Source organism: Arvicanthis niloticus, chromosome 11 (assembly GCF_011762505.2).
Source record: "Arvicanthis niloticus isolate mArvNil1 chromosome 11, mArvNil1.pat.X, whole genome shotgun sequence".
Classification (NCBI taxonomy): Eukaryota; Metazoa; Chordata; class Mammalia; order Rodentia; family Muridae; genus Arvicanthis; species Arvicanthis niloticus.
The window spans coordinates 42,311,573-42,337,510 of record NC_047668.1 but is presented as its reverse complement, the minus strand read 5'-3'; the positions used below and the strand labels follow the sequence as shown (position 1 = coordinate 42,337,510).

At 43.7% G+C, this 25,938-nt stretch overlaps 1 protein-coding gene across 2 annotated transcripts in view; it reads left to right on the top strand.

Moving 5' to 3' along the window:
- Nol10 (nucleolar protein 10) overlaps positions 1-24,696 on the top strand; it is a 78,208-nt gene extending 53,512 nt beyond the window's left edge. For both annotated transcript variants that reach the window (XM_034514401.2, XM_076942080.1), the window contains 6 exons: positions 319-417; positions 1,769-1,858; positions 10,516-10,689; positions 11,225-11,472; positions 19,577-19,679; positions 23,878-24,696. In XM_034514401.2, coding sequence (XP_034370292.1) covers positions 319-417; positions 1,769-1,858; positions 10,516-10,689; positions 11,225-11,472; positions 19,577-19,679; positions 23,878-23,997 — 834 coding nt within the window. In that variant the 3' untranslated portion in view covers positions 23,998-24,696. The remainder of the gene's footprint in view (positions 1-318; positions 418-1,768; positions 1,859-10,515; positions 10,690-11,224; positions 11,473-19,576; positions 19,680-23,877) is intronic.
- The last annotated feature ends 1,242 nt before the right edge of the window (positions 24,697-25,938 follow it).

Here is a 25,938-nt window from a genome sequence, read left to right as displayed (position 1 = left end):
TACTTCTGCCTACTTTTGCCTTCATAAAACATACTTCTGCATTGTGAGGGATCTACTTTTTTTGCTACAATTGTTTTGTTTGTTTTTTGAGACAGGGTTTCTCTGTATAGCACTGGCTATCCTGGAACGCACTCTGTAGACCAGGCTAGCCTCGAACTCAGAAATCCACCTGCCTCTGCCTTCCAAGTGCTGGGATTAAAGGCGTGCACTACCACTGCCTGGCGTGTGTGTGTGTGTGTGTGTGTATGTATGTATGTATGTATGCATGCATGTATACACACACTACTAAATCCTGATTCATTCTTTTGTTTTGAAAAGGTGAAATTAATGGTCAATCCATTTGCTTATGAAGAATATAGGAAAGATAAAATTCGACAGAAGATAGAAGAAACACGTGCACAGAGAGTCCAATTAAAGGTAAAGATTCTACTCAGCATTGTGATTACCAGAGGAAACTAGTTAATCTTCATTTTGTGTGTTACTCTGAAGAAGTCTCCCATCATACCCATGAGTTTCCATCTTGTAGTTCACATCTTTGCTTTCTTGGTGTACTTTGTCATGAGGGTGGGTGGTTAGGTGTTTGGGTAATATTATGTACTTGATAATAACCAAAAGGCCAAGACACACTGGGCTATAGTGCTTTGATATAGTGCTTTGATATAGTGCTGTGGGCCGCACTAAGAACACCTGATAACAGTTCCAGCTGTTTTCAGTTTGACAGATGTTAGAAATCTGCTTGTCTCCATTTCCTGCTAGTGTACTTGGTTCTCAGGTTCTCTGCATCCCAGGATGCTAGTAGACAGAGTCAGGAAACAGCCAGCACCAGTTGTATTGATAGAGAGGATTTAGCATCTGGTAGGCATTTGAGCTCGCAAAAGACAGAAACACTGAGATGGGAGAAGGGCGGTGACTGAGATCCAGGTGGCAAGAAGGGTGTGGGCACAGGAGGACCCAGACTCCTAAGGGACTGGCAGGCTGGTGCTCTTGGGATTTGAGGGTGATCCTGGGTGTGTTGAGAACTGCAGACTGTTGAATACCACTGCCGCCAGAGCCACCTGCTATTCCCCTGGTAAAGAACTGCTGTTGGTTATTCCTGCCAGACCATGAGCAGACAGGGAGGAGCTTCCTGCCTTCTTGGCTCGCTGGCATCCCATCCATTAAGTCAAATCACTGAGTGATAAAATATTTATAACTGAACATTGGTTTAAAATATGTGTGTAATATCCACACTATCAGTAACAAAAAGACTAGTAACTTTCCTGAGATGACCTCAGTGCTTGTTCCATTTTCCACAGTTACAGTTCCACAGGGGGGGACCTGCCAGAGTTACACTTAGTACAATAAATGAGCATGATACGATGAAAGAGGACAGTAGGTGGCCCACCGCTTATCTGAGAGTCCTTACACTCTAGTCTAGGGTCCTAGACTCTAGGAATTCACCCTTTACAGAGCAGGAAGCATTTCAGAGGTCCCCACAACTGCAGCAGAGAGAAGGGCAGGTGGCTGCAATTCCAAGGGTCCCAGGCCCTCTGTGGCCAGCTTCCCAGTGAGCTGGGAAGACAGTATGCCCCCATTACAGGCCATGCTTACAGTTCTGTGCCATTTGGCCCACCTGCTGCTATTCCTTGTATAATTCTTTGCTGCCATGGACAGTAAACTAAGAAACAGGAGTGAGCTGCCCTTTATGAACTTAACTACTCACAGGCCTGCTGGTCTTTAATGTTAAGTGTATTTATCTCAGTGTATCTTATTTCCATCTCTTTACCAGAAACTGCCAAAAGTTAACAAAGAACTGGCACTTAAATTAATCGAAGAGGAAGAGGAGAAACAAAAGTCTACACTGAAAAAGAAAGTTAAGGTAAGATGTCCTAAGGCACAGAAAGTATCAGTAAGTTGCTTTGCAGTTTTTGGATAATAATGTGTATCTTTTTATTATTGGGTTCCCCCCCCCCCAATACTTGCTCAGTATGGGAAGTTTGAAAATTGGAAGAAAAAGGAAGAAAAAAGTTAAAAGCTCCTCCCGCCCCATACTCTCTATAAAGCATTAGTATTGGGCCAATTCCTCTGTGTCAATCCTCTTAAAGGTATACACTGTATTAATTAGCAAGGTCATAACATATGTCTATGTTTAAATGTTACCTGCTTCTAGAAGATAACAGTGGTAGTTTCCCATGTTGTTAAATTATCTGTATTTTAAGTGGCTACGTATTCTGTGTTAAATTTTCTTAATCCTTTTGTTGCTAAACTGCTGCTGCTTTTTTCTGTACTGACTAGGTTTATTGTCTCATGCTTTCCTTTTATTTGCATTTATTTTATGCTGAACTTATTTCTGTGCTCAGGAACAGTTTGCTTCTTTTGGTCAGGATCATGTGCATATGACAGGGAAAGCTGGCATTTGGGTTAACCCACCGTGAGCGTTGTATGTTCAGTGGTGTATCAGTAAGCTCACAGTGTGGACAATCTACTCAAAACTGCTGTGTTTAGCATCACTCTCTGAACCCAGCACTGTTTGTACCACCAACCTGTGTCCAGCCCCACTGTGGCCTGGGAACCCCGCATTACTGCACCATTATGCCATGCAGCACACATTGCTTCCTTAAAGTGACACCTTTCAGACACATGGTGGCTTTTCAGATACACGCACCCTTAATGACCTGGGCAGTTTCACGGATGTTCTGAAAACGAACAAGAAAATTTGAACTTCTTGATTTGCATGATTTTGTAGGATTTTCTGGTCAAGACTTTTTTAATTCTAGACGTAACTGCTTTTTGGGTTTGACATGGCATTTTGGGAGGGTATGTGCTGCCATGTAGCTGCTACCTGCCTGCCTTTTCTGAGGTGACAGACAGGGACCAGCCATAAAATAATAAAAGTTAGCATAATCTTAGTGTTGTCCTGAGGCGGAAAGATATGCCTAGTTTTTCCAGATTTATGAAGAAGACTCTGGGGTCCTCCCCAGTCCTGTTCCCTCATCTGCTGAGAGCAGTGTAGTGTCTACTGCCCCCAAACCCTTGCCCACCAGAAGAGCATGTGGGACCTGGAGTAAGAGCGTAACCTTGTCACCTTGGGCCAAGTAGGCTCCTTGTCTGGTAGCTTATTCCTTGCTCTCCAACCAGGTAGGTGTGTACAAGCCATAGCTTCATGAGCCCAACTGTGCTCCTTGGTTCCTTGGCCTTCCTCAGAATCCAGGCTCCTATTTGAGTCTGGCTGTGCATGGGCTGTGATGCTAGCTGGCTCCCTCAGCTTCCCGTTCACCTGTAATCCATAAGGACAGGTAGGGACCATCTTAGTACTGCCACTTCTGTGGAGTTTGGACCAGATGCTCCAGTTTGCTGTTTCTCTTCCTTAGCCTCTCCCAGTAGCCTTTTACCCTGGCCTATTATATTCTTAAGTAAATTACTTAAATCTTCAGAAGCTCCTTGAAAGTAAAATACATGGATTGTTTTATGTTTCCCTGTCCTCTTCTTGAGTAATAAACCAATACTGAGCAAGCTTACTCATTTAAATTCACATTTTTGTCATGTAGCTATGTACACCAGTATGTGACCAAGTGTGTGTACCTACAGGGTGGAAATGGTGGCTTCCCGCTTTGCAGGCATTCTCCCCGAGCGTTCACGTTGGTCTTGTCAGCTGAGTCTGAGGGTGATTAGCCTATGACTCTTTTCAGCTTTATAATGTCATTTTACAAGCCACATGGAAGTGACCATTGTACTATCTTCCTGAAGCTCCTAGAGGAAGAGAATGGAGCTAATTTAGAGTATAGATGTATGCATTTTAGGTATTCTTTGTGCTCAGAGTTCTTGGTACAACCCTGCTATAGGGTACTAAACTCAGTTTCGCTGTTTTGAGCAGCCTGGTATATGGCAGAGGCTTCTAACAGGTCGTGGTGATGAACATGCAGAAGTTGGTACATTCCTTTTGAGAAACTCTGTGTGTTGGGGAAAGGGTCTTAGTCCTCAGGTTCTGGCCACACTGATTTTTGAAACACTCTCCCTGGTGCCTGGGTTTAGGCCAGGCTAGGTAGCCAGTGAGTCCTGGGTTCTGATAGTCTCTCCCTCCTCAGTGCTGAGATTATAGGGATACACTACCATACCCAGATTTTCATGTTGGTTCTGTGGACATATTTAACCAACTGAGCCATCTCTTTTCACCCTTCCATTGGGAGTCTTTTGTTGAGGTTGGATGGAGGCGGGGCAGTAGAATGGTAGAAATGACCTGGAAAGCTGGAAGCACAGCCGTGGTCTAGGAAAATGAAAATAGGCAACTGAAGCCTTTTAAATACACTGTTAATCAAAACAGTAGAAAATATCCTAGTATTTTACTTTTTTACTTATTTTGTAAAAACTGTCAAGAATAATTTGAACAATGCGTGCTGTTTTCCCACACTTTCAATATGGACGCGGTATTTTCCTTTGCCCTAGTAAATTGTTGCTTTTCAAAGTTTCATCCAAGGCCCTGTTAATATCATTAACTATCTCTAAGAGCATATCAATTTCTGCAGCAATGGGATTAAACCCAGGGCACCATGAATGCCAGGAAAGCTCTGTGCCACTGAGACCCGTCCTAGCCACTCTGAGAGTTCCTTTAATGTGAAGGGCTTTGCTGGTGGCATTGCAAGTGCGAGATTTGCCTTCTGTTACTACTGCTTTCTGATTTATTTTGAGACATTCGTTTCACACTGTTTCTCATTATGTATCTATCAAGTCCTAGCCAGTGGCAGTATCCCATTTACCACTCCTAGCTCTTTCTTCTTGTACCTCCTCTCCTCCTTCCCCGCCTCTGCTACATTTTCATCTTTTTTTCTTCATTAATCACCAACTTTGTGAAGAAAGTTCAACTTTGTGAAGAAAGTTTAACTTGGTATGCAATGCCAGCAACGCCATGCTCCTATGCTGTATAAACATAGGGGCACATGACTGAGAGCATTGAAAGAAACACCATGGTGGCCACTGCTCATGAGCTGGCTTCTGTTCACATCAGAGTAGTGGGAGTTTACAGTTCCTGCTGATACCACAGTTGAGTACTTTCAGAAGTCACTGAAATTTGAATCCTGTTGTGAAGGGCCTCATGGTGTTTAACTTCATCTGTGGGCTCTGACTCTCTGGATGGTACTTCCAGGCAAGCGTTAACTCTCGCTTGCACCTGTTCTGTACTTCATAACCAAGACAGCATGCGTTCACTTGACGTCTCTCTTAGGAGGATAGTTATTGGGTTTGTACTGTTTGTGCTGGGTTTAGAGGGACAAAGCCTAGAAAGTGTTACATTCCCCTGTCACCTGCTATGTCTTCTTCTTGCCTCTTTATAACCAGCTGTGCCTTTATAGCCACATCACATGATCACCAGATTCTTCTAGGAAGCTTTGTTAATAAAACAGGCCCTGATTGGCTTTTTATTGACTTAAGCTAAATCAGACCCCATTATTAAAGTTCAATCTTTCTCTTGTAATATAGATATAACATGGTCTTTTAAAAATCTGTTCTTAGAGTTGTATAATTCATCATCTAATGTTTTTATCTTCAAACCAAATTGTTTATTCACAAATTAAAGAAAGAACCCCTTATCAGTAAGGAATACTTGAAAGAGTTGCAAACTACAGCAGACCATCAGTTTCATCTATGAGCAAGACTCTTGAGAACCTCCAGAGTGTCACTGCTGTCTCCTGACCCAAAGTAATCTCTGTCTTGACTGATACAGAGCCTAATGGAGCAGACGGTGAAGGCTGTTCCCAGTTATGTTCCCACTGATAGGGTCCCGGCGTCTAATAAGTTGTATGCCCTCCAGGTGATGCTGAGTCCACAGCAGGAAATGACCTACCACGTAGTTATCATGCAAACCAGCAGTGAGCACTGTCTGGATGCTGTAGGAAGTTAGAACTTGGCGGTGTTCGTTACGATTACCTTTCAACAAATGCAAATTGAACTTCCTGTATGCACAAGCATCTTTGAGATGCATAGATACCTGTACCCCACTTAGCTTTTAAGGGTCTATCCAAGTGAGCAGGACCATTTTGCCTGCAGCACGTGTTCTACATGCCAGCCCTTTTGCTCAGTTTGTCCCTCTGTTGCTGCAGTCTGTGTTGAGTGCATTGTTCCTGGCTTCTGTGTGAGAGAGGCTGTCTGCTTCCTAGGGCTAGAAAGCCACAGAATCAATGTCTTCATCTCAGGAATCAGTAAATGCCATTAACACTTTATAGTAGAGTAATAATTCCTCACTTTTGGGGAAAAAATGTGACTATGTGCAAACATACTGAGTTAGATCAGATAGTTTTAACATTAAAATTTAAAGTCTTTTTATTGCAAATTACAATTACAATGATATGAACACTCAAAACTAGATGTTGTCACAGGGCCTCCTGGGAGGGTTGGACATCATACCTCATATTTCCTTATCTTCCCTTCCTGCCTTGCTTGTGCTACTGTGGGGACACACTTCCCCGTCTTTAGCTGGTTGTTTTGGTATAAAGCTCTTTCCTGCTGTTGCCTGTGGTGCTGCGTCTTGACTTTTCCTTTCCACTGAAGCTGGATAGTAATTTTGGTGAAGTCAATATTGGGCTTTTACAATGTTGTAACTATGTAAATGCTATTTGTAGCCGAGTCACCTCACATGACTTTGATTTCCACTAGAGTAAGTTTCTGTGTCACTGTCACTGATCAGCCCCTTGTTCTGTCCCATTAGTCTGGACCTCATGGCAAGGTCTGTGTAGCTCAGATGTGTTTGTTTGTACATTCCTGAAGAGCTCACCTTCAAATCCTGGGAGCTCCCTGTACTGTTTTATGTCATGTTCTCTACGTTGGACAAAGAATTGAAAGAATCCTGGGTTTCTGAAGGAAAGTAGTTTCTACCCAAATACTTTCCATTCACCAGATGAGTGCCCAGTGAGGACTCATGAGGGTAAATACAAGACACAAGTTCTCCTAGCAGCTTCACACTCCGTTGACCTGCACCCTCCAGACAGAGGTGACAGGGTTTACTCCGGGCAAAGGTCCCATGACCACCATGTCATACTAGGTGCCTTCCAGGCTGCAGTCTGGCTGCTTGCTGAGCCAGTCAACCTAGAAACCTAGGTCTTTAGCGGGAATTCTCTTGGAAGAAAAGGTTACTACTTTCTGCTATGGTCTTGATTATTTATTCAGAGTCAGGGTAGGGAACTAAAGAGCTGCATGACAGTACAGCAGGGACAAGCTGGGGTATTTAGGGGAGAACCCGTGTTAGCACTCGCGGGTCTGTGGCCATCTTCCTGCTGGAAGGTGAGGTGAGCTCAGCAGCCTGAGGATTGTCACCTGCAGGCTGGGAGAGCACCTCCCCCTGCGGGCCTGCCTTCATTTCCTTCCTGTTACTGCTCACTTCCCTCTCTCACAACCTGCCCAACCCCCACTAGACCTCTTCCTCTACCTCCTTTAGGCTAGAGGTGGGGCTAGAGAGTCAGGGTTTTAAGTAGTGGATAGTCTTTGTATGTTTCTATATTAGGACAAGATAATAATAACTGTCTGCTCAGAGCTACAGAAGTGATTCTTTGAGGTCGTTCTGAACACCGCGTTCACATGTTTTCCAAACACCAAAGCAAGTGTTGAGCATGTATATGTGTGTGTATTTATAAGACAGATCACCAGCCAGACACTTGTAAACTACTTCAAGAACATCACTATCTTATTCTTTTTTCTTTTAAGACAGCTGTGAAAATAAGCAATTAGACAAGCAAAAGTCCCTAAGGGAATTACTTTTACAGCTGGGTCAAAGGATTTTTTATTTTATAATCATTCTCTAAGGCATACTTGTCTTTAGGCAGGATAATTTGTTTGTTGTAAATTAACAAGGAGAAAAATCTTTAAAATACCAACAACATACTCTATTTAACAGTCTCTGATATTTTAAATATAATAATTTTGACAAATACAGCGAGATATTAAAATTTTTTGCCTTCTTTGGTTTTTAACCTAATAGGCACATAGCTTTTGACCTGGAATATTGGTTGATTGCCAATATCAACTTTCTCACATTTACAAGTGACTCCAAAATTTACCTGGTAGCCCCTTCCTCTCTCCTGAGTCCTTGCATGAATTACTATTGGTGTCTGTCAGGATGTGGATGATGTCTGTGTCGCACTTAGTCTTCAATGAACTTTATTTCCTGCCCTTCGCTCTAGCTCACACCTTTTATTCTGATACCCTAATGATGGCTCCAAGCGCATCATTCACAGTGTCTGCCCACCCAGACCAAACAGCTAAGAGCTGTTTCTAACCCCATGCTTAACCCTTAGCTCTCTCATCTCATCCAGCTGCTGCTGCTTTAGTTCTGTAGGGGTGTGTTTCACAGGGATTGCTCCCTGGCTGGAATCAGTCCCACCCTTTGCTTTTCATCACCCTAGTCCAGGCCCTGCCTCTTCATCACTTCCTAGGATGCCCCTGAATCTCGCTCATAATGGCTCTAGTCTGTTCCTTAGCCCTGTGCCATGCACCATGTTGCTGCCACCTCTTAGAGCAGTTTCCCTTGTCTGCTGTGGTCCCAGAAGCACTCTTCAGTTTGTCATTGTGTCTTCCTTTCTCCTGCCTCTTTCTCTAAGTAGTGGCTCCCCCAGGTCTTCAGAAGAGCAGTTGTGGAGTAATGAGAGTGTTTATAGTCTGCCTTGGTTGTTTTTAACTTTTGTCTTTTAAGATGTCTTTTCCAAATTACTGGTTTACTTTTGTCAGATGATTCACTACTCAGTCAGTTAAAATTCTGTCTTTATATTTCTTTTTTAAATCAAAATAATGTACACTGTGTGTATGAGTATATGTTTGAGTACACGCACACACACACACACATGCATGCACACATGCACACATGCACACAAGCAAGTACCCACAGAGGCTAGAATATGTAGATCCTCTGGAACTAGAGTTACAGATGGTTAGTTGTGAGCTGCCTAGTGTAGGTACTGGGAACAGAACCTAGATTCTCTGCTAGGGTAGTAAGTGCTCTTAACTGCTGATCATCCAGCCCTTCTCTTCCAATTTCTACCTGTTGAAACCTGTTTGGTTTTAGGTCTCCTTGATGCCATGTCCCCAGGATACCCTCTTGGATATTTCTATTAGATTACTTTTTTTTCTTCTGAGTACCTTCGTACACCTGAGCATCCTTCATACATTCTGAATGCCCTTTATACATTCTGAACATTTTTTTTATGCAGAGGTTTGTAGCAAACACATTGTGGTTTTTTTGTTTTTTTTTTTTTTTTTTTTTCTTCCCTCTGAAGTTGGTGTCAGACACTAGGTCTTTTCTTCCTTTTAGAAATGAATTATTACTCAAGGAAGACTTTTGAACTTGTATCTCTTAGAATTTTAGTTAAGGGATTATCAGTTTGTAGTTTTATTCAAGTAAAAAGTGGGCCATACTTCACCATGGCTTGTGATTTGCCATGTTTTTACGTAGATCTGCTACACAGATGCGGCATTCAGAACTGAGTTCAGAAGTGGAGCATCAGCCAGAGAAATAAGGTCTGTTAGGAGAGGCGAGAGCATCACAAGTAGGCTGGCACTTCCCAGCGCTGTTTGAGGTTGTCACTCTGATTTGTAATCATTCCTGGGTGACTGCTTTCCACTGGCTTCTAGGCCCTGAGCGTGAAATGACCATCATCTGAGTCAGTGAGCAAATGTGTTTGTTAAACATGTTAGGAAGCTTGCTACTTAAAACAATCAAATAAAAAGGAGTTTAATGTCAGTCTGAACTATGCAAATGAATCTGAATAGCCAAAGCTTTGTTATGTAGAGGTTGTACTGTGTCCGATAAGAATGATCCGTGGTCCAAGGAAGAAAACCAATGAAGTTATCCTTATAATGCATGGACATGTCCTAGCCTCATAGTCAGGAGTTCCATAGTTCCTTAGGTGGAGACAATAAATTGCTACTGCCAGCTACTCCACCACACTGACTGACAACTTAAACTCCTTCCATTGTGGACTGTGACATTGGAAAGCTTTCTTATTTTAGTTTAATATGGTAGCTGTACTTTAAAAACCATATCCTAGCCTGGCAGTGGTGGCACACACCTTTAGTCCTCATACTTGGGAGGCAGAGGCTGGTAGATCTCAGTGAGTTTGAGGCTAGCCTGGTCTACAGAGAGAGTTCCAGGAAAGCCAGAGCTGCTACACAGAGAAACCCTGACTCAAAAAAGAAAGCCATATCTTAAAATTTTATGTATTTCCTTGAAAAATATTGGGTTGTTTGTGGTTTTTTACACTAAAAATATCAATTGAAGAAATTCTTTCCTATATAGTAAGCATAATATTAGCTCAAAGATTCATTTTTAGATTATTATGTATAACAGCCAAAAATTATCAATCAGCTGTTAAATGTATCAACAGAATTTGTTTTATTGTTGAATCAATCAGAAGGTTCTAGAAATTGATTCTAAAGAAATTTTGAACATTTTATGTTAATAGTCTATACCTTATGGACTTAAGTGTTGTAAAACCGTTTTCTGATGAGATTTTTTTTAATTCAGATACTGACTTACACCGGTCCCTGTCTCTCCTGCAGAGCCTTCCTAACATCCTGACGGATGATCGGTTTAAAGTTATGTTTGAGAACCCCGACTTCCAGGTGGATGAGGACAGTGAAGAGTTCAGGCTTCTCAATCCACTTGTCTCAAGGATTAGTGAGAAGAGGAAGAAGCAGCTGAGACTCTTGGAGCAGCAGGAGCGTCTCAAGAATGTAAGGCATGCCCGTTGTCAATTAGCTAGAGATGGCTTCTTCTTGTTGTTTGCCTGCTTTGAAGACCTTTTGTTCTGCAGTATACATGGCACTGTGTTGCATAAGGACACTTTGACACCAGTCTACCTATCCTCCTCACCCCTCTCCTCCTGTTAGTCCTGTTTTTTCACTCAACAGTCACACTTCTACTCTCATGTCATACATGCACACATGAGTCTGTGTGTGCACATGTGTATTCTGTGTAAAATCTAAGACCCTCAAATGAGGGAAAGCATGACATTTCATAAAGACAGATACTGTGTGTTTACAGCTTCTTAACATACAGTTTCTGTGAATTACAAAGCCTCTGATTATACATGAGAGGTAATTAGTTGCATACTAATTGCTTGACATTCAGCCTGGAGTGTATCTTATTAATTAAAGGCATTTCTTCTGATGCTCCATGGAGCAGCTGTCACGTACTCTGATGGGCTGATGCCTCTAATGGTCCATGTTTGGCTGGGGGAAGAGCTCTTGCTGCTATTTTTGATTTCAGGAAGAGGAGGAAGAACCGGAAGGAAAGCCCAGTGATGCAGAAAGTTCAGAGAGTTCAGATGATGAAAAAGATTGGGTTGAAGAAGTCAGGAAGCAGCGCAGACTCCTGCAGCAGGAAGAAAGAGTGAAGCGGCAGGAGCAACTGAAGGAGGACCAGCAGACAGTCCTGAAGCCCCAGTTCTACGAGATCAAAGCAGGCGAAGAGTTCAGGAGCTTCAAAGAGTCTGCCACCAAGCAGAGACTGATGAAGTGAGTAGCCTGTGGAGTCCAGCCATGTTCCTTCCTCACACACCGGCCCAGAGCTGGCACCTGTTCTCTCTGGGTGGTGGGTACCAGAGGAGAGGGCGGGGATGCTTCCCACCCTCAACCCAGCAGGAAAGTCACCAGTAAAGCCACTGGGCCCTCACTGCTCCTTGAACAACTCTTTGAAGTCTTCATATATTAACATATGTTAGAACACTTTTAGTCTCTAAAAGCCCCACTCTTGTCCTTGTGTTTTCCATTGGGCTGCCCAGCCTTTAGGTACTTGCTGTGCTAACAAAAGTAATGTTTAATTAATTTGTTTGTTTTGAGAAAGTTTTATTATGAAGCCCAGGATCCTTCAAGTTTTCCATCCTCCTTCCTCATACCACTTTTGAGGCCTGGAAGTATAGGCTAACAGGACCTCTAGTTAACCAGATCAAGGGCTGGGGGATTCCTCAATTGGTAAAGTGTTTGCTGTTCCAATGTGAGGGCCTGATTCCCAGTACCATGTAAAAGTGCTGGATGCAGTTGTTCATGCCTGGGAACAGACTGATCCCTGGGACTTGGCCAGTCAGTCTAACCAAATCTGCAGAAACCAAGTTCAGTAGGAAATCATGTCTCAGGGAAAAAAAGAAACTGGGTGTAGTGGCATACACCTTTAATCCCAGCATTACAAAGGCAAACGCAGGAGAATTACAAGTTCAAGGCCAACCTAGGCTCCTAGTAAACTCCAGGGCTGCTTAGAAAAACCCTGTCTCAAGAATAATAATTAATTTAAAAAGTGAAGAGTAATTGAAAAAGGTACTCAACTTTGACCAACAGCCTCTGTATACATGTGCACTTACACACTTACATAGGCAAACATAGCAAGCACCTTACCCTAGCTCAGTTAGCTGTCTGATTATTGGAAATTTACTCAAAAATTTGCTAGAAATGTTAAGTCTTTTATAACTGATTGGAGAGATAGAAGATCAGTAGGTTAGTCTGATGCAGGGAGATAGGAAGGGTGGTGGCTTCCAGGGCTCATTTAGTGGGTGCAGAGCTTCTGTGTGGGATGACAAGCATGCCCTGGGGATGCTGCTGTTTGTGATGGCTGTGCAGCAATATGATATGCTTGCTGCTCCCAGGCTGTCCACCTCACATGCTTTAGTGCTTCTGTTATAAGTATTCACCATAATGAAAGAACATCAGCCCCCAGAAAAGTTGGATTGTTTTTAACTATTTTCAGTTGTCAAGTATCAAATGGTACATCTTTCCTTTGAGACTCTGTAAGCAGAGCATGGAGATGACGTTGGACGCTCTAAGTGGTCTTTGAGGGAAGAGTTGGGATGTCCTTGCAAGCAGCTGGCTGGGCCAGAGACATTAGGCAGAGCCAGTACCAGTCTGGCTCTTGAGCTTCTTTCTCTAGCACCCAGTTTTCCATTCAGGAAAAGGTGATTTTTTAGAAAGTCTTGGGGTGAGAAAAGTGGGGTGGGGAAGGCATCAGTGTTGCTTCTGGAGTTCAGACATATCTTTCTCATCTTCACACTTCAACCACTTACCTAACACACTGGGACAGCAGATGGTGAGCCGCTCCTTCCACTTAGAACCTAGGAGCACATGCATTCTAGTTAGCCAAAGATGTGTTATAAAGAAGCTAGTGGTACGCGCCGTTCCCCCCTCCCCCGCCACACACACACACACACAGAGTCATGGGTAGAATTTTGTCTGGGGCAGCCATTTGGTTACTTTTGTTTTTTGAGAGACAAGAGTCTCACTACAGAGAACCCAAGCTGGCTTAGGCTTAACTATAGCTCAGGCTGGAATGTGTTTTTTCCTACATGTGAGAGGAATTGCAGTCCCTTTGCCTTAGCCTTTTGAGAAACTGCTAAATAGCTTTGCAGGGTGGGCACACCATAACTGTGCATCTTGCTTTGTCCAGGGGTTACTCTCAGGCCACTACTGCAGACTGCATTTATTGTTTATTTTCTACTGCATTTTTCTACTGCATTATCTTGCTTTGTGTGCTCCCAACTAGTGCTTGGAATGCAATTGGCACTGGATGGGTAGACTGTCAGTTACTCCTTCATCCTCTTCTCAAGGAAAATCTCATGTCCTGGTAACCACTGGTAGGAAACTGCAGTGGTTGTTTTCAGTGTAACCATAGAAATTAGGCAGCTTTGGGGGGTGGGAGTATGACTAAGCTTGATCGCATTCTTCCTGTGGGCTGGAGCTGGATAGTAATGTGAAAAACAAACAGGATAAAAGTTTGTGTTTAGGGGCTAAAGAGATGGCTCAGCAGTTAAGAGCATGTGTTGTTTTTTGGTTTGTTTGTTTTCAGTAAACAGGGTTCAGTTCTCAGCACCAACATGGTGGTTCACAACCATCTGAAATGCCAGTTCCAGGGGATCTGATGCCTTCTTCTGACATCCACAGAACCTGGCCCACACATGATACATATACATATATGATAATGAAACACTCATATACATAAAACACAATTTAAAAATATTTTTAGGGTTTTTTATTTTAATTCTTATTTAGTGGAGCAGAAGAAATGGCTCCATGGTAGAGAGTGCTTGGTGTTCTTTCAGAGAACCTGAGTTTATTTTCAGCACTTACATCAGAGGTTCACACCATGTTCACACCATGTGTGTCCAGCTCCCAGGACCCTGACTCCCTCTTCCAGCCTCTCTCTCACACAGCACACACTCATGCAGATTGTACGTGTAATTTTTACAATTTTGAGAATAAACAGCAGGTCTAGTGAAGTGCCTCTGTGGGTGAAGACACTTGCTGGCACCTGAGTTTGAGCCTAGATCTCTCATGGTGGAATGAAAGAGCTGGCTACTAGAAGTTGTTAGACTATCACACATGCTCCTTCTCTGCACTAAATAAATAAAATGCAGTGAACTGAAACATTTTTAAACAAAAAATAAGCAACAGCTGAAGGAATCACTGCAGTAAAACACTCTCAGTGAGTAAAACAGTCCCTGTGAGAAGAGCAAGGAGGTTACAGCATTTGCTACTTAAAGGGCTAGCCCAGTGGGTCTGGCCAGCACTGGCAAAAAGCAGTTTACTGAGTGCTAGTCTTGACTGGATTATTGTGGCAAATCCTAGGCTTGCAGATTTTAATACTGCTTAGTAAAGCATTGAACCATTATCCTTCGGAGAACTGAAATAACTCCTTAAGTTTACCCCATGAGTCACCACAAGGCAGTCCAGAAAAGACAGCATCAAAATGGGATCTATTGTGTTTAAATATTCACTCAGACTTGCCCAGCTTGAAATTTATTTTTGTAACAGAGAAAGTAAACAGTCAGTATTCAGCAGGTTTTAGATAGATACACACGTCCATCAACACAAATTTTCATGCTTTTCACGTTGCTAACTGTATTTGAGTTATTCACCCACTTATCAGCTTCCCCGCCCTTTATCCATTCATCAAATATCCAAGGAGTGCCTGGTATGAATGAGCTAAGACCCTCCTAGACCCTGAGGACAGGAAGAAGGGACACATGTCTGTTACTCCTAACCTAGCAGATATCCTCTGAGTCAGAGAGGTGTGGAAGAGAGAGAAAAGAAAGAAAGGGGCTTGATTTAGAGAAAACTCAAGAAACTGTTTGTGAGAGTCATGTTGGAACTGGCCTTTTGAAAGGTATGGTGCTGAGCACTCGGTGGGTAGGGGCAGGTCCCACCGTCCCCTGGAAAGCCATGGAGAACTGGCCAGCATCAGATCTGTCCTCGTCTGTCCCTCCCTCAATAAAACAAACACTTTATATAACAATACTGCGTGTTTATCATAGAATTAAGTCATAGAAGCAAAAGAGGCCCCTGTTCAGGAACCCATAACAAAGTGTCTCAGCTTTAGAACAGTGGTATGGGAGAGACTGAACTAGGGAGCCACTCAGACTGTCAGAGTCTGAGAAGAGATAGAGCTGCCCCCACACCCAAAAAGGGCCATCTGCCTAGACCCTGCCCAAGGCCAGGGGCAAGAGAAGCTGACAGACTCAGAGCCAGGTTATTACCCAGAAGGCTATGTGAAGGTGGAAGGAAGGCAGACACCAACTATAACACTGGCTACGGATTTAAATCCAAAGCAGAATGGAACAGTTGAGGTTAGCATTGAACTGTCTAGCATATTCCCTATGAAGTGAAGCAAATCTGACATTCAAAGTATAGAGCTGGGTTTTCAGCTTACGAACTCCACAGAGCCTATGTCTTCTTGGTTGTATCCCGTGGACAAATGGAGACCTAAGTCTGGGCCGTGGTATGTGTTGATTTGAGATATGTGTGATATGAAAGGCTTTGTGTGATATGAAAGGCTTTTGTGTGATATGAAAGGCTACAGTGTGCTGAGGATATGTTTAATAAGAAATAGAATCCCAGGGAAAACATGTTTGAGTCAGATAAAAGCCATATATCTGTTTAGTTAAGTGTGCTGAGAGATTGAAGTATCACATTTTTTGGCTACTTAAATTGATCACCTTCACTGGAGCTTTTGAAGCACCATTTGCAAACTAGCAATATTGAGAGTATTTGTAACTTTTATAGGAAAGGCAAAAATTTGTGAGTTACTTAAAAGATTTACTTATTCGGTGTTTATGTGTATGCGCTTACCTGGGTTTATGTGCATCATGTGTGTGCAGATACCCATAGGGGCTAGAGTGTCAGGGACCCTGGAACTGGAGTTTTAGACAGATGTGAGCTGCTGGTGTGGTTGCTGGGAGTCAGACTTGGGTCCTCTGCAAAGACAGAAAATGTTCTTAACCAGTGAGCCCCCAAAGTTGGTTATAGGAGTACCTAATATTAAAACTGTAAACACTAAAGCACTGTTTATATTTTATATTTAGACCCCATCTGCCTTGTGACCAGACTCTGTTCTGAGGAGCACTGCGGTACTGTGCCTTCTGCACTTTAGCTTGCCCTCCCCTGCAGAGGGATTCAAAAACGTGGTTGAGGAGTGATTTTTAATTAAATGTTGCTAATTAAAGAAATTATAAAGTATGTGTGTATTTTAAGCCTCAAAGAAGTAAGTCATTCTCCTTTCCTGGGGCAGCTAATAAATATCTCATTTGATTTTTTTTCCCCTTGTAGTTTATGCCCATTTTCTTTTTTATATTAAGGTATCCTTACTAATCGTTTAGGCTCTTCCCTTTATGTTCTACCCTGGATAGCTGGGTGTTTCAGCTTCTAGTCTTGGTTTTTTTTGTTTGTTTGTTTTTTGTTTTTTGTTTTTTTTGTTTTTTGGGTTTTTTTGTTTGTTTGTTTGTTTGTTTGTTTTTCGAGACAGGGTTTCTTTGTGTAGTCCTGGCTGTCCTGGAACTCACTCTGTAGACCAGGCTGGCCTCAAACTCAGAAATCCGCCTGCCTCTGCCTCCCAAGTGCTGGGATTAAAGGCGTGCGCCACCACCGCCCGGCTTCAGCTTCTAATCTTAATTCCTGTGTTTTCTCTTTTTAGTCACCATAATATTTTTATTAACTTGTCCTGATTACATTTTTTTCCCTGAAATACGTAATTGTACCAACTAAAAAGTGTCATGTGACTTGGGAGGCAGAGGCAGGCAGATTTCTGAGTTCTAGGCCAGCCTGGTCTACAGAGTGAGTTCCAGGATAGCCAGGGCAATACAGAGAAACCCTTTCTCGGAAAAAACAAACAAACAAAAAGTGTCATGTGTTGTCGCCTTCCATCCCCAGACCTGAGGCCTGGGGTTGGGAGATAAGGAGGGCCTGAAGTAAGAAGGGAAGCCCGTCCCCTACCTGCCTGCTTCCCTGCGTCCTGTCATGCTGCTGCACTGTGTCTGTTCTGCATCTTCTCTCTGACCAGTCACACTCAAGCAGCAGAGGATGACCTGCCAGGTGGCAGCCACACACTGACGTTCAAAGGGAGGGAGGGGAGCGTGCTTTAATGTAGAAGTCTGCACACCATCCCCAGCTGTCTCTGATCTTCTGCCATGCCTCGTCCTAACACTCAGCTTGTCTCTCTGAGCAGCCTAGACAGAACAAGTTTTTACAGGCACAGGAGGAGAGAACATTGGGAGAAAGGCAGTTATGTGCCCTAGTGTGGAGGAAGTCAGTGCATTCTTAAAGAGTAGTAATTTCCCACAATTGACTTGAAAAGTCTTTTACTTTCCAAATTAAGGTTCTCTGTGGCCCACTTTGTCTCAGTGGCTCCATAGTTCAGAATTCCTGTTAACTTTGAAGCTCAACGTTGAGAGCTGTAAAAAGAGCTGCCGTGAACAGGCTGAGGCGTCTGCCTTGGTGCACAGTTTGCTGCACTGCAGTCAGCTTGTGCCTCACTTGTGAGTTATTTAAAACATTGCAACTGGATTTTAATTCCTTACAGTTTGTCGTGTGGATGCTTGTCACTGGGAACACTTGATGGACATGTCTCCTGAAGAGATGTATATAAATCCATGGTCTCGCACACGCCTGAAAAGCAAACTTGCTCCGGGAGCTCTGGTTTTAGACTTGATCCACATATGGCCTAGGGCGAGTCATTTAACATTTACCTCCCTTTTGCCATCTATAAAGGATAAATACTTCTGTCTCAGGGATGTTGAAAGGATTAATTAGTTAGTCTGTAAAGAACTTTGAAGATGAAAAGTGCTTTAAAAGTGCTTCTTAATAACATTATCGCCTAGAAAAGAGCGCCACTTTATGCTAACCACTTATGTATGCCTCAGACTCTGTAACGAAGGTGTGCTTAGCACACTATAGGTAGCTGTAAAAGTGAACTTCTCATGGTGTGAACATCAAACTCAAAATCTCCTTCAAGAGCAGGGATCCACTCATAATTAGTCACAGAGATCATTCCAGGAGACAGAGGACAGAGGATGTCTCTCACAGTCCACCCTGCTCCTTGTTCTATTAGATTTTTAGTAGAGACTTTAAGAGGTCCTCAGTAGGGTCCCTCAAGGGAAGGTGGGAGATGGAGGGGGCCTCGAGCTTTGTTTTGGTTTTGTGCACTTACTTGGTTTGAAGAGGAAGAAAAAACTGCAAGAGAAGCAGCACTCTTCCTTTCTGGTTTCCTCTCCTGTGCTCTGGAGCAGGCAGACCCTTACTGCATATAGCTGGGTTTGCTTCAGTTTTTCCACTCCAAAGCAACTTAGTGGGGACGGGGGTCTCAATGTTCTGATTTATGATAACGCATTTCAGTAATGTGCAGGTAAATTTTATGTATCACTGCTGTTGGGATTTGAATGTAATATTGCTCCCAGAGATTTGGACATGGTGCATTCCTGTAATCCTAGGACTAGGAAGGCTAAAGCAGGTGGCCTCGAGTTCAAGACCAGCCTGCACTACAGAGTAAAAAGTTTTTGTCTCCTCAGTAGAGGCGTGCACACATGCACACACGCATATGCTCTCCCCAGCATTGGAGAGCACATAAGAATTTTTCATTATAAAGAAGAAAATTATAGGTCAACCAACAGTTACAGAGATACCCATTGTATAAAGAGACTAGAATAGTTTGGAAAACCTCATCAAGAAGTGAATTGAGATTCTTCTATTCTGGAATGAAGTGTTAAAACCTTAAGATAGCAGCAGATATCTCAATGGAAAGAAATCAGATAGAATTTACCCAACACATAAATTGTTTCTGTTTCCTTTTGGTGTGAGCAGAGGGATTTGTGTTCAGTTGCCCGTGTAGAAGATGGGGATTGACTAAGGCTGATGAAGAAAAACCAGAAATGTCAGGGACTCTCTGTGACCGGGAACTCAGCTTGCACCCAGTTCCTTGTAGGAGGTGAACAAGGGCCCGAATATCCACCCACCTTGCTGGTTTAAATACAGAGTGACCTAGAGTCACCACCATTGCAGACTACCCCAGGCCAGAAACATTGTTCCTTGCATTTTAGCTTCAGAAATACAATCCAGTGAGCTAAGTGGCAGCCATTGGGATTGAGGTCCTTGACTACTGAATTAATTAGTGGTTTGTCCGCCACTGCCTTTACAGTGTGCATATGGAAAATGGCAGTTTGAGGACACCCGGCTCTGGGCTCTGTTAGCCAAGTGTTACTGTTTCTCATGTGCATGGAAGACTTGTTCATGTGATCAGTCCTAATTAAACTCATTCCAGATAGTCAGTCAAGCACGTTAATGAATGTGACATTCTTTTAACCTCCTACAGCAAAACTCTGGAAGATCGTTTGAAACTTGAAGCAAAACATGGGGCATTGAATGTATCAGACACCACTGTTGGCAGCAAGCAGTTGACATTTACTCTCAAGAGGGTAAGTAGTTTCATGACTTTATTTTTAATTCACACAGAAAAGCTCTAGGTATGTGTATGGCTTTGGAGCCACTCTCCCAAGCATCTCTCACTGAGGAAGCTGTGTTCCCTACTCCAGTGCTTTCCTGTACCAGAGTCCCAGCTGGGTAACAGCTACAGAAGAACATTCATGGGGGAAAGGCCTCATGCTGGAGTCAGCCGTGCTTGATAGATAACCTACGTTCCTCTGAGTCTCTGGCCCATTGTGCAGCCTAGCTACACAAGAGCTCGTCTGAGGAAGGAGATAAACACACCCAGTACTACTTACCTAGAAGGACTATGAAGTGACTAGTTGTGTGATGGTCCCAGATACAGGCATTTCCCAAAGTGACTTCTCAGTCAGTGATAATCTGTTTTAAATTGTCTTGAAGATCCTTTTCTTTTCTTTCTTTCTTCCTTCCTTCCTTCCTTCCTTCCTTCCTTCCTTCCTTTCTTTCTTTCTTTCTTTCTTTTTTTTTTTTTTTTGGTTTTTCAAGACAGGGTTTCTCTGAGTATCCCTGGCTGTCCTGGAACTCACTCTGTAGACCAGGCTGGCCTTGAACTGAGAGATGCACCTGCCTCTGCCTTCTGAGAGCTAGGATTACTGGTGTGTACCATCACTGCCAGGCAAAGATGCATTTCTTAAACATGCTGTAGTGCTAATGCCTTTTGCACATTGTGGGAGGGACTGAGTTGCTTAAGTATCTGCCATTAGCTAACAACTAAAACAACATGGTCTCTTTTCTCAAAAAGATAATTTTCTCCTTCCCAGTCAGATTCCTCAACAAAGTCATCAAGTAAAAAGGGCATCTGCAAAGGTGACTGCCATCCCCCTATAGCTCCTTCTCTAAATTGACATCTCACTTACATGCCATAATATCCCCTGAGGTTTTCTTTTTAACAGTATACGCAGGAAGAGCTGTGTGTTTCACACAGGAACACACACTTAGTAGAGGAGTTCTTGCAGTTTTCCAAAATTCTGCCAGTTTGTAATCTATTCTTTTAAATAGATCAGAATTTTTAAGCTAAAACTACTTGATACGTTAGGCTTTTTTTCCCCCAAAATCAAATGAGAAGAGTATGACTTGTCAACACAGGGCTTATTGTGTAACGGGGTTTATTGTTAGCTTTATTGTCTAAGAGACAAGTTTGTGTCACCTTTGAAACAGGATTCATCTCTAGGAACAGACCCACAGTTTCTCTGTGTGGCTCTGTCCAACAGACTGTAGGGCAGCACTGTTCCTATTCTGTTCATAGCCCCTTGTAGCCCAGAGCACAGGGTGAGACAAGCAGGAGCTCTGGGCCGTCTGAGCTGCTCACTGGTCAGTTCTTTCAGTGAATTGGAAAACTTGACAGAAAAGGACATGTGCACTCCCTCAGCTCCTCCCTCACGCTCTCTCTCTTCGTTGTCTCTCCTGATGCTTACTGTCGGTCCTCCAGGGCCGTGCATGCAGGTAACATTCTGCCGCTGAACTCCATCCCACACTCAACAAGCCAGTCAGTGCTTTCTGCATGTTCACTAGATCTATGACTGTTCCACTCGAAGCTTTTGTGTCAGGGCTGGGAAATAGCACAGTGGGAGGATGCTGGTCACAAGCCCGGGTCTGGCAGTGAGAAGACACAGTCATTTCCACCCCACAGACCTTTTAAGTCAGGCACAAAGTTGAATATCACTTTGTAAATTTGGGGTAAAATGACAAGATGAGGTGATATCCTGAGACTTGCTTGAAGTGATATCAGAGCTGAATCAAGTGTAGGCTTCAAAACCCTTTGGGAGAATATGCTATGTCAATTAATGTTTGATTTATGAGTTTTATTACTTGATTGGCATGTTCTTAATTATTTAGTATGTGTTAAATATATATTTAGAGACATGTTTGTGTAGTTGTTTATAGGCGTTTCTTTTTGTTCTATGTTTATTGTATATGATACATTGAGGCAAAATCATCAAGTTGGCCAGTATGTCCATAGGTGCTTTCTGCAGTGCCAGTAGAATACACGGGAGCTATGTGTACTAATGCTTGAATCAGGGCTGTTGCTTATGTCACTACAGCTAGCGTCTGCCCTCTCCCCTTCCTCAGGAGGGCTGTAGGCTGCAGTTGCACAGGAACAAGGAAAAAGAGGAAAGCTGACTTGGAAAAGAGCTAATTGCCCCGTAAATCTTGATGAGTGGGTGACACAGTGGCATGGTCTCCCAGTGCAGCCTTGGGGAGAGAGAGGCTAATGATAGACCTTGTGTGGGGGGAGCTTTGTCTATGAACAATAGAGGCCTCTTCCCAGCTCTCCTGGCAACTCTTAGCCTGGAAAAGGCCGAGAAACTGCCTAGAGCTGCCCACAGTCCTGCTTCATACTGCAACAACAGAGCCATACTCGCACATGAAGACTCCAGAAATCCTTACAGCTCCTAGCATCCTATCTGGATTCATCATATCTAAAGAAATGCATTTTGTAAGCCAGACATGGTAGTGCATACCTACAACCCTAATCCGTGCTTGGGGCTAAAGCAGGAAGATCATGAGTGTGAGGCTTGTCTGGCTACACAGACACTGTTGAGGGTGGGGAGGATTTAAGGGAAACTTAAATTTTCTCCCCCTCTTCCGCCCCTGCCCCCCAAGTACTCACTGAAACAAACCCAGAGCCTGGTTTATCAGAATTAAATAGTTGTGCTAACTCTATGAGGGTCTTGACGATGTGCAGTTTGGTCTACAGGGTAGGTGCAGTCCCCAGGTTCCAGAGTCCCCTTATTAACACAGGAACCAGTGCCCTGCTCTGAATGGCTGCAAGGCTCAGCCCTTTCTCTCTGCTAAGGAAATAGGGCAAATGACATATTTACCAAATTAGCCCAAAGTAACTACTCTGGTGGAGGAAGTGCCTGTGGGCCATGACAAGGAGTCTAAGCAGTGCTTTAGGAAGCAGAGACCTAAACTGACATACAACATTTTCATATATTTTATTTGTGTGCATATGAGTGCGCACACAGTCATGTCATACATGTGGAGGACAGAGGGCAACTTGAGTTATTTCTCTCCTCCACCATTTGGCCCCCAGGTGGTCTGGCTTGGTGGCAGATACCTTCACCTACTGAGCCACCTCACCAGCCTAACATAATGTTTTTATTTTTTAAAAACACATACTGGCTGTGACCAGAGGAGGATGTGGTTGCACCTCCATCCCCTGCCCCCACCCAGTGAGGAATGGAGCCTTGAATTGCAGAGGGAGGCTTCCACCTGAATTGGAAGGGCATACTGGGCAGGGGTTATTTTGAAAATACACAGGATATATTATTGATATCAGAAATAGACCTGGAGTAATATCAGAACCCAAGCTACCAGAATGCAGAGATGGGTCTTTGTGGGTCACCAGTTGCTTTCCTGCCCTCATCTCCCCACACGCACTCTTTAAACTCAGATGGTGTTTTCAAGAGGGAAACACTGGTGAATATCTGCATTTTATCCAAGTGTACTAAAGCTCCAAGTGCCAACAGCAAGCACTGGTGTGGATTTCACACCTTAGCTCCTCTATTCAATGGGCTCTGCACTGATTGTCTGCTGAGAGTAGGAATGACACTGGGAAGAAAGTGGGGTCTGGGAGCATTGCCGCCTCTCAAGCAAATGAAGCTGGGGAACTCAAGTGGAAACCATCCCCACCAACCTGCCAGGGGTTAGTAATACCGAGCCTGTTCTTTCTAGGGAGGTTTGCTCTAGCTACCTTTCCTCCTTCTCTCCCTCCCTCCCTAGCACCCAAAAGCTCTTTGGAGCCAGTCCTAACGAGTTATCTAATCAGGTGTAGGTCTTAGTGCATTTTGATATGTGTGTAATAAAATACATGTTTGATATGTATTTTATAAAATACAATATTTTTTGTTTGCCTTTAAGTCTATGTGAATGAATGCACAGTTTTCAGTGTGCAAGCAGAAGTAGGCATGACTCCTCTTAGAGCATTCCAGGGGGCTCCTACTTTGTGGTCAGGCTGGTATGGACAGTTCTCCTTTGCCAGGGATTCAGAATTTCTCCTTTGACAGTGAAAACTGTTCTTTGTCCTACTGCTGCTTCCCCGGGCAGGCTGTTATCCAGCAGCCAGAACTTGATGCTGAGTTGCACAGGACTCTGTGACTGCAGCCCTGTGCTCCACCCTGAGGGTTAGAGCAAACCCTTTCATCTACTCACCTCACTTTCTTTTAGTCTGAACAGCAAAAGAAGCAACAAGAGGCCGAGAAACTGCATCGCCAAGAGAGGAAAAAGCTGCGGAGGTCTGCCAGCCACCTGAGGTCCAGACCCAGAAGAGGCCGGCCCTTTCACTGACCAAGAAGTGTGCCTATGAGCAACTAGGAAGCTGTGCTTCTCCCCCGGGTTTTCACAAGGGCACTGTTCCCAGGCGAGAGGACGTGGCAGTTAAAGTTCCGTGTGGATGTGTGTGCACGGTGCTGCTGGTCTGACTGGCCCACTACCCAGCTTGAGTAGTCCTGCCCCCTTAAATACTGTCTTCTCCCTGCTGCTGATCAGGGAAAGCAGGCATCATTTCCAGTATTGGAAAGGTCTACATGAAATGAAAAGTTTATCCTCTGCTGAAAACAAGAGATTATCATGTTGTAAAAATGGTTTGGGTTTTAGGTTTTGTTTGTTTGGGGGGGGGTGATGTTGTTTGTATGTTTGTTTGAGACTTGAGACAGTGTTTCTCTGTAGCCCTGGGTTTCCTGGAATTCTATCTGTGGCCTTGAACTCCAGAGATCCGCTTGCCTCTGCCTCCTGAGTGCTGAAGTTAAAGATATGCACCGCCATGCCCAGCCAGAATGTCTGTTCTCACTGTCCTCTGCCCCTCAGGACTGAGCTGCACAGGAGTTCTGCCCTTATTTACCTGGTGCCTGCTGATTGGCCCAGTTTATGTGCATGAGTATGTTGGCAGGCTTGCTTGCTTGCTTTTATATTTCTTTGGTATACTTTTTAAACTATGTTTATATCAAGAGTCTAAATTAATGATAATAATAAGTGAATGCTACTGGCTATTTGTTTTATTTTGTCATAAAATTACCTCATTGTTTTCTGATAAAGAGCTATTTGATACAGGCAACGTCTATAAAAGGAAATGCTTTTATTTGGACAGTTTCTCTGAGGAGGACTCCTGCCTGCGGAAATTTTAAAATTCACTTCAGCTTCTGTACTTTGGAGTTTCTAGTGTACACAAATGGAATAGGAGCTCTTTGAACTGTGCCTGCGGTGCGTCCACACGGCAGGACACATTAGTGAGCAGTCAGTGTTGTGGACCTGGCCACTGTCTTCCTCTGAGTGTGGCCCCTTGTCTCTTCAGCCTGTGATGTGTACTCAAGAGCTTTCTAACTGTTGGTGCATGAATCTACACACACACACTCCTACCTATTAATTTTTAAGAAGATCCCTCCTGGGGCTGAGCCCCTGGTGCCCTCTCTTTCCCTTCTCAAAGTTTCCCACTTTAAAATTGCCGTACATGCTGGGTATCCTACTCTGTCATCTTTCTGTGTATTAGTTGCTCTTGTACGGCTATCACCAAACGACTTAAGGGATTCATCTTAGCTCTTAGTTTCAGAGGTTGTTGGTGTGTACAGAAGCTGTTCACATCACTACAATCCAGGAAATGGAATCCCAGCCATGACCTTAAAGGGTTTGCCTGAGCAACCTGTGACTGATTTTTGCCAGCTAGTCCCCACCTCCAAGAACACCCCCACACCTCCCAACTACTATCTGGGGACAGATGTTTAAATTAGAGGCCAGTGGAAGACATTTCAGGTTTAAACCCTAACCCGTGATAGTTAGTCACCAGCACTATGATGTGGCGTTGTTCCTTCCAGTCCTGCCAACAGCTGTCCTTGGTGAGACTTACAAGCTAGTGTGAAAAGTGTAGTCCCAAAGCTGGGCACCAGGCCCTGGGGGACTGGGGTTTCTCAGTGATGTGTTCTCTTCTACTCCAGATCCCTCTCAAAGCCTCAGTATCCCAGACCCAATGCCTAAATCTTTTGTTTCAAGTAGTTTCATCAGTAACCTTTGGAAGGAAGAGGCATGCTGGGAAGGACATGATTGACACGAGGCAGCCAGCAGAAAATACAGGCCCAGGAGTAAAGGACTCAGAAGGCCTTATGGGAAGAAGGTTGAGTTCAGATCCTTTTCTCAGAATCCTCCAGTGGCTCTCTCATTCCGTAACATCCTAAGTCCCTGAAGGACCCTTGCCTGGCACAGACTTCTTTTGTTTGTTGTCACCACACTGACCTTCCT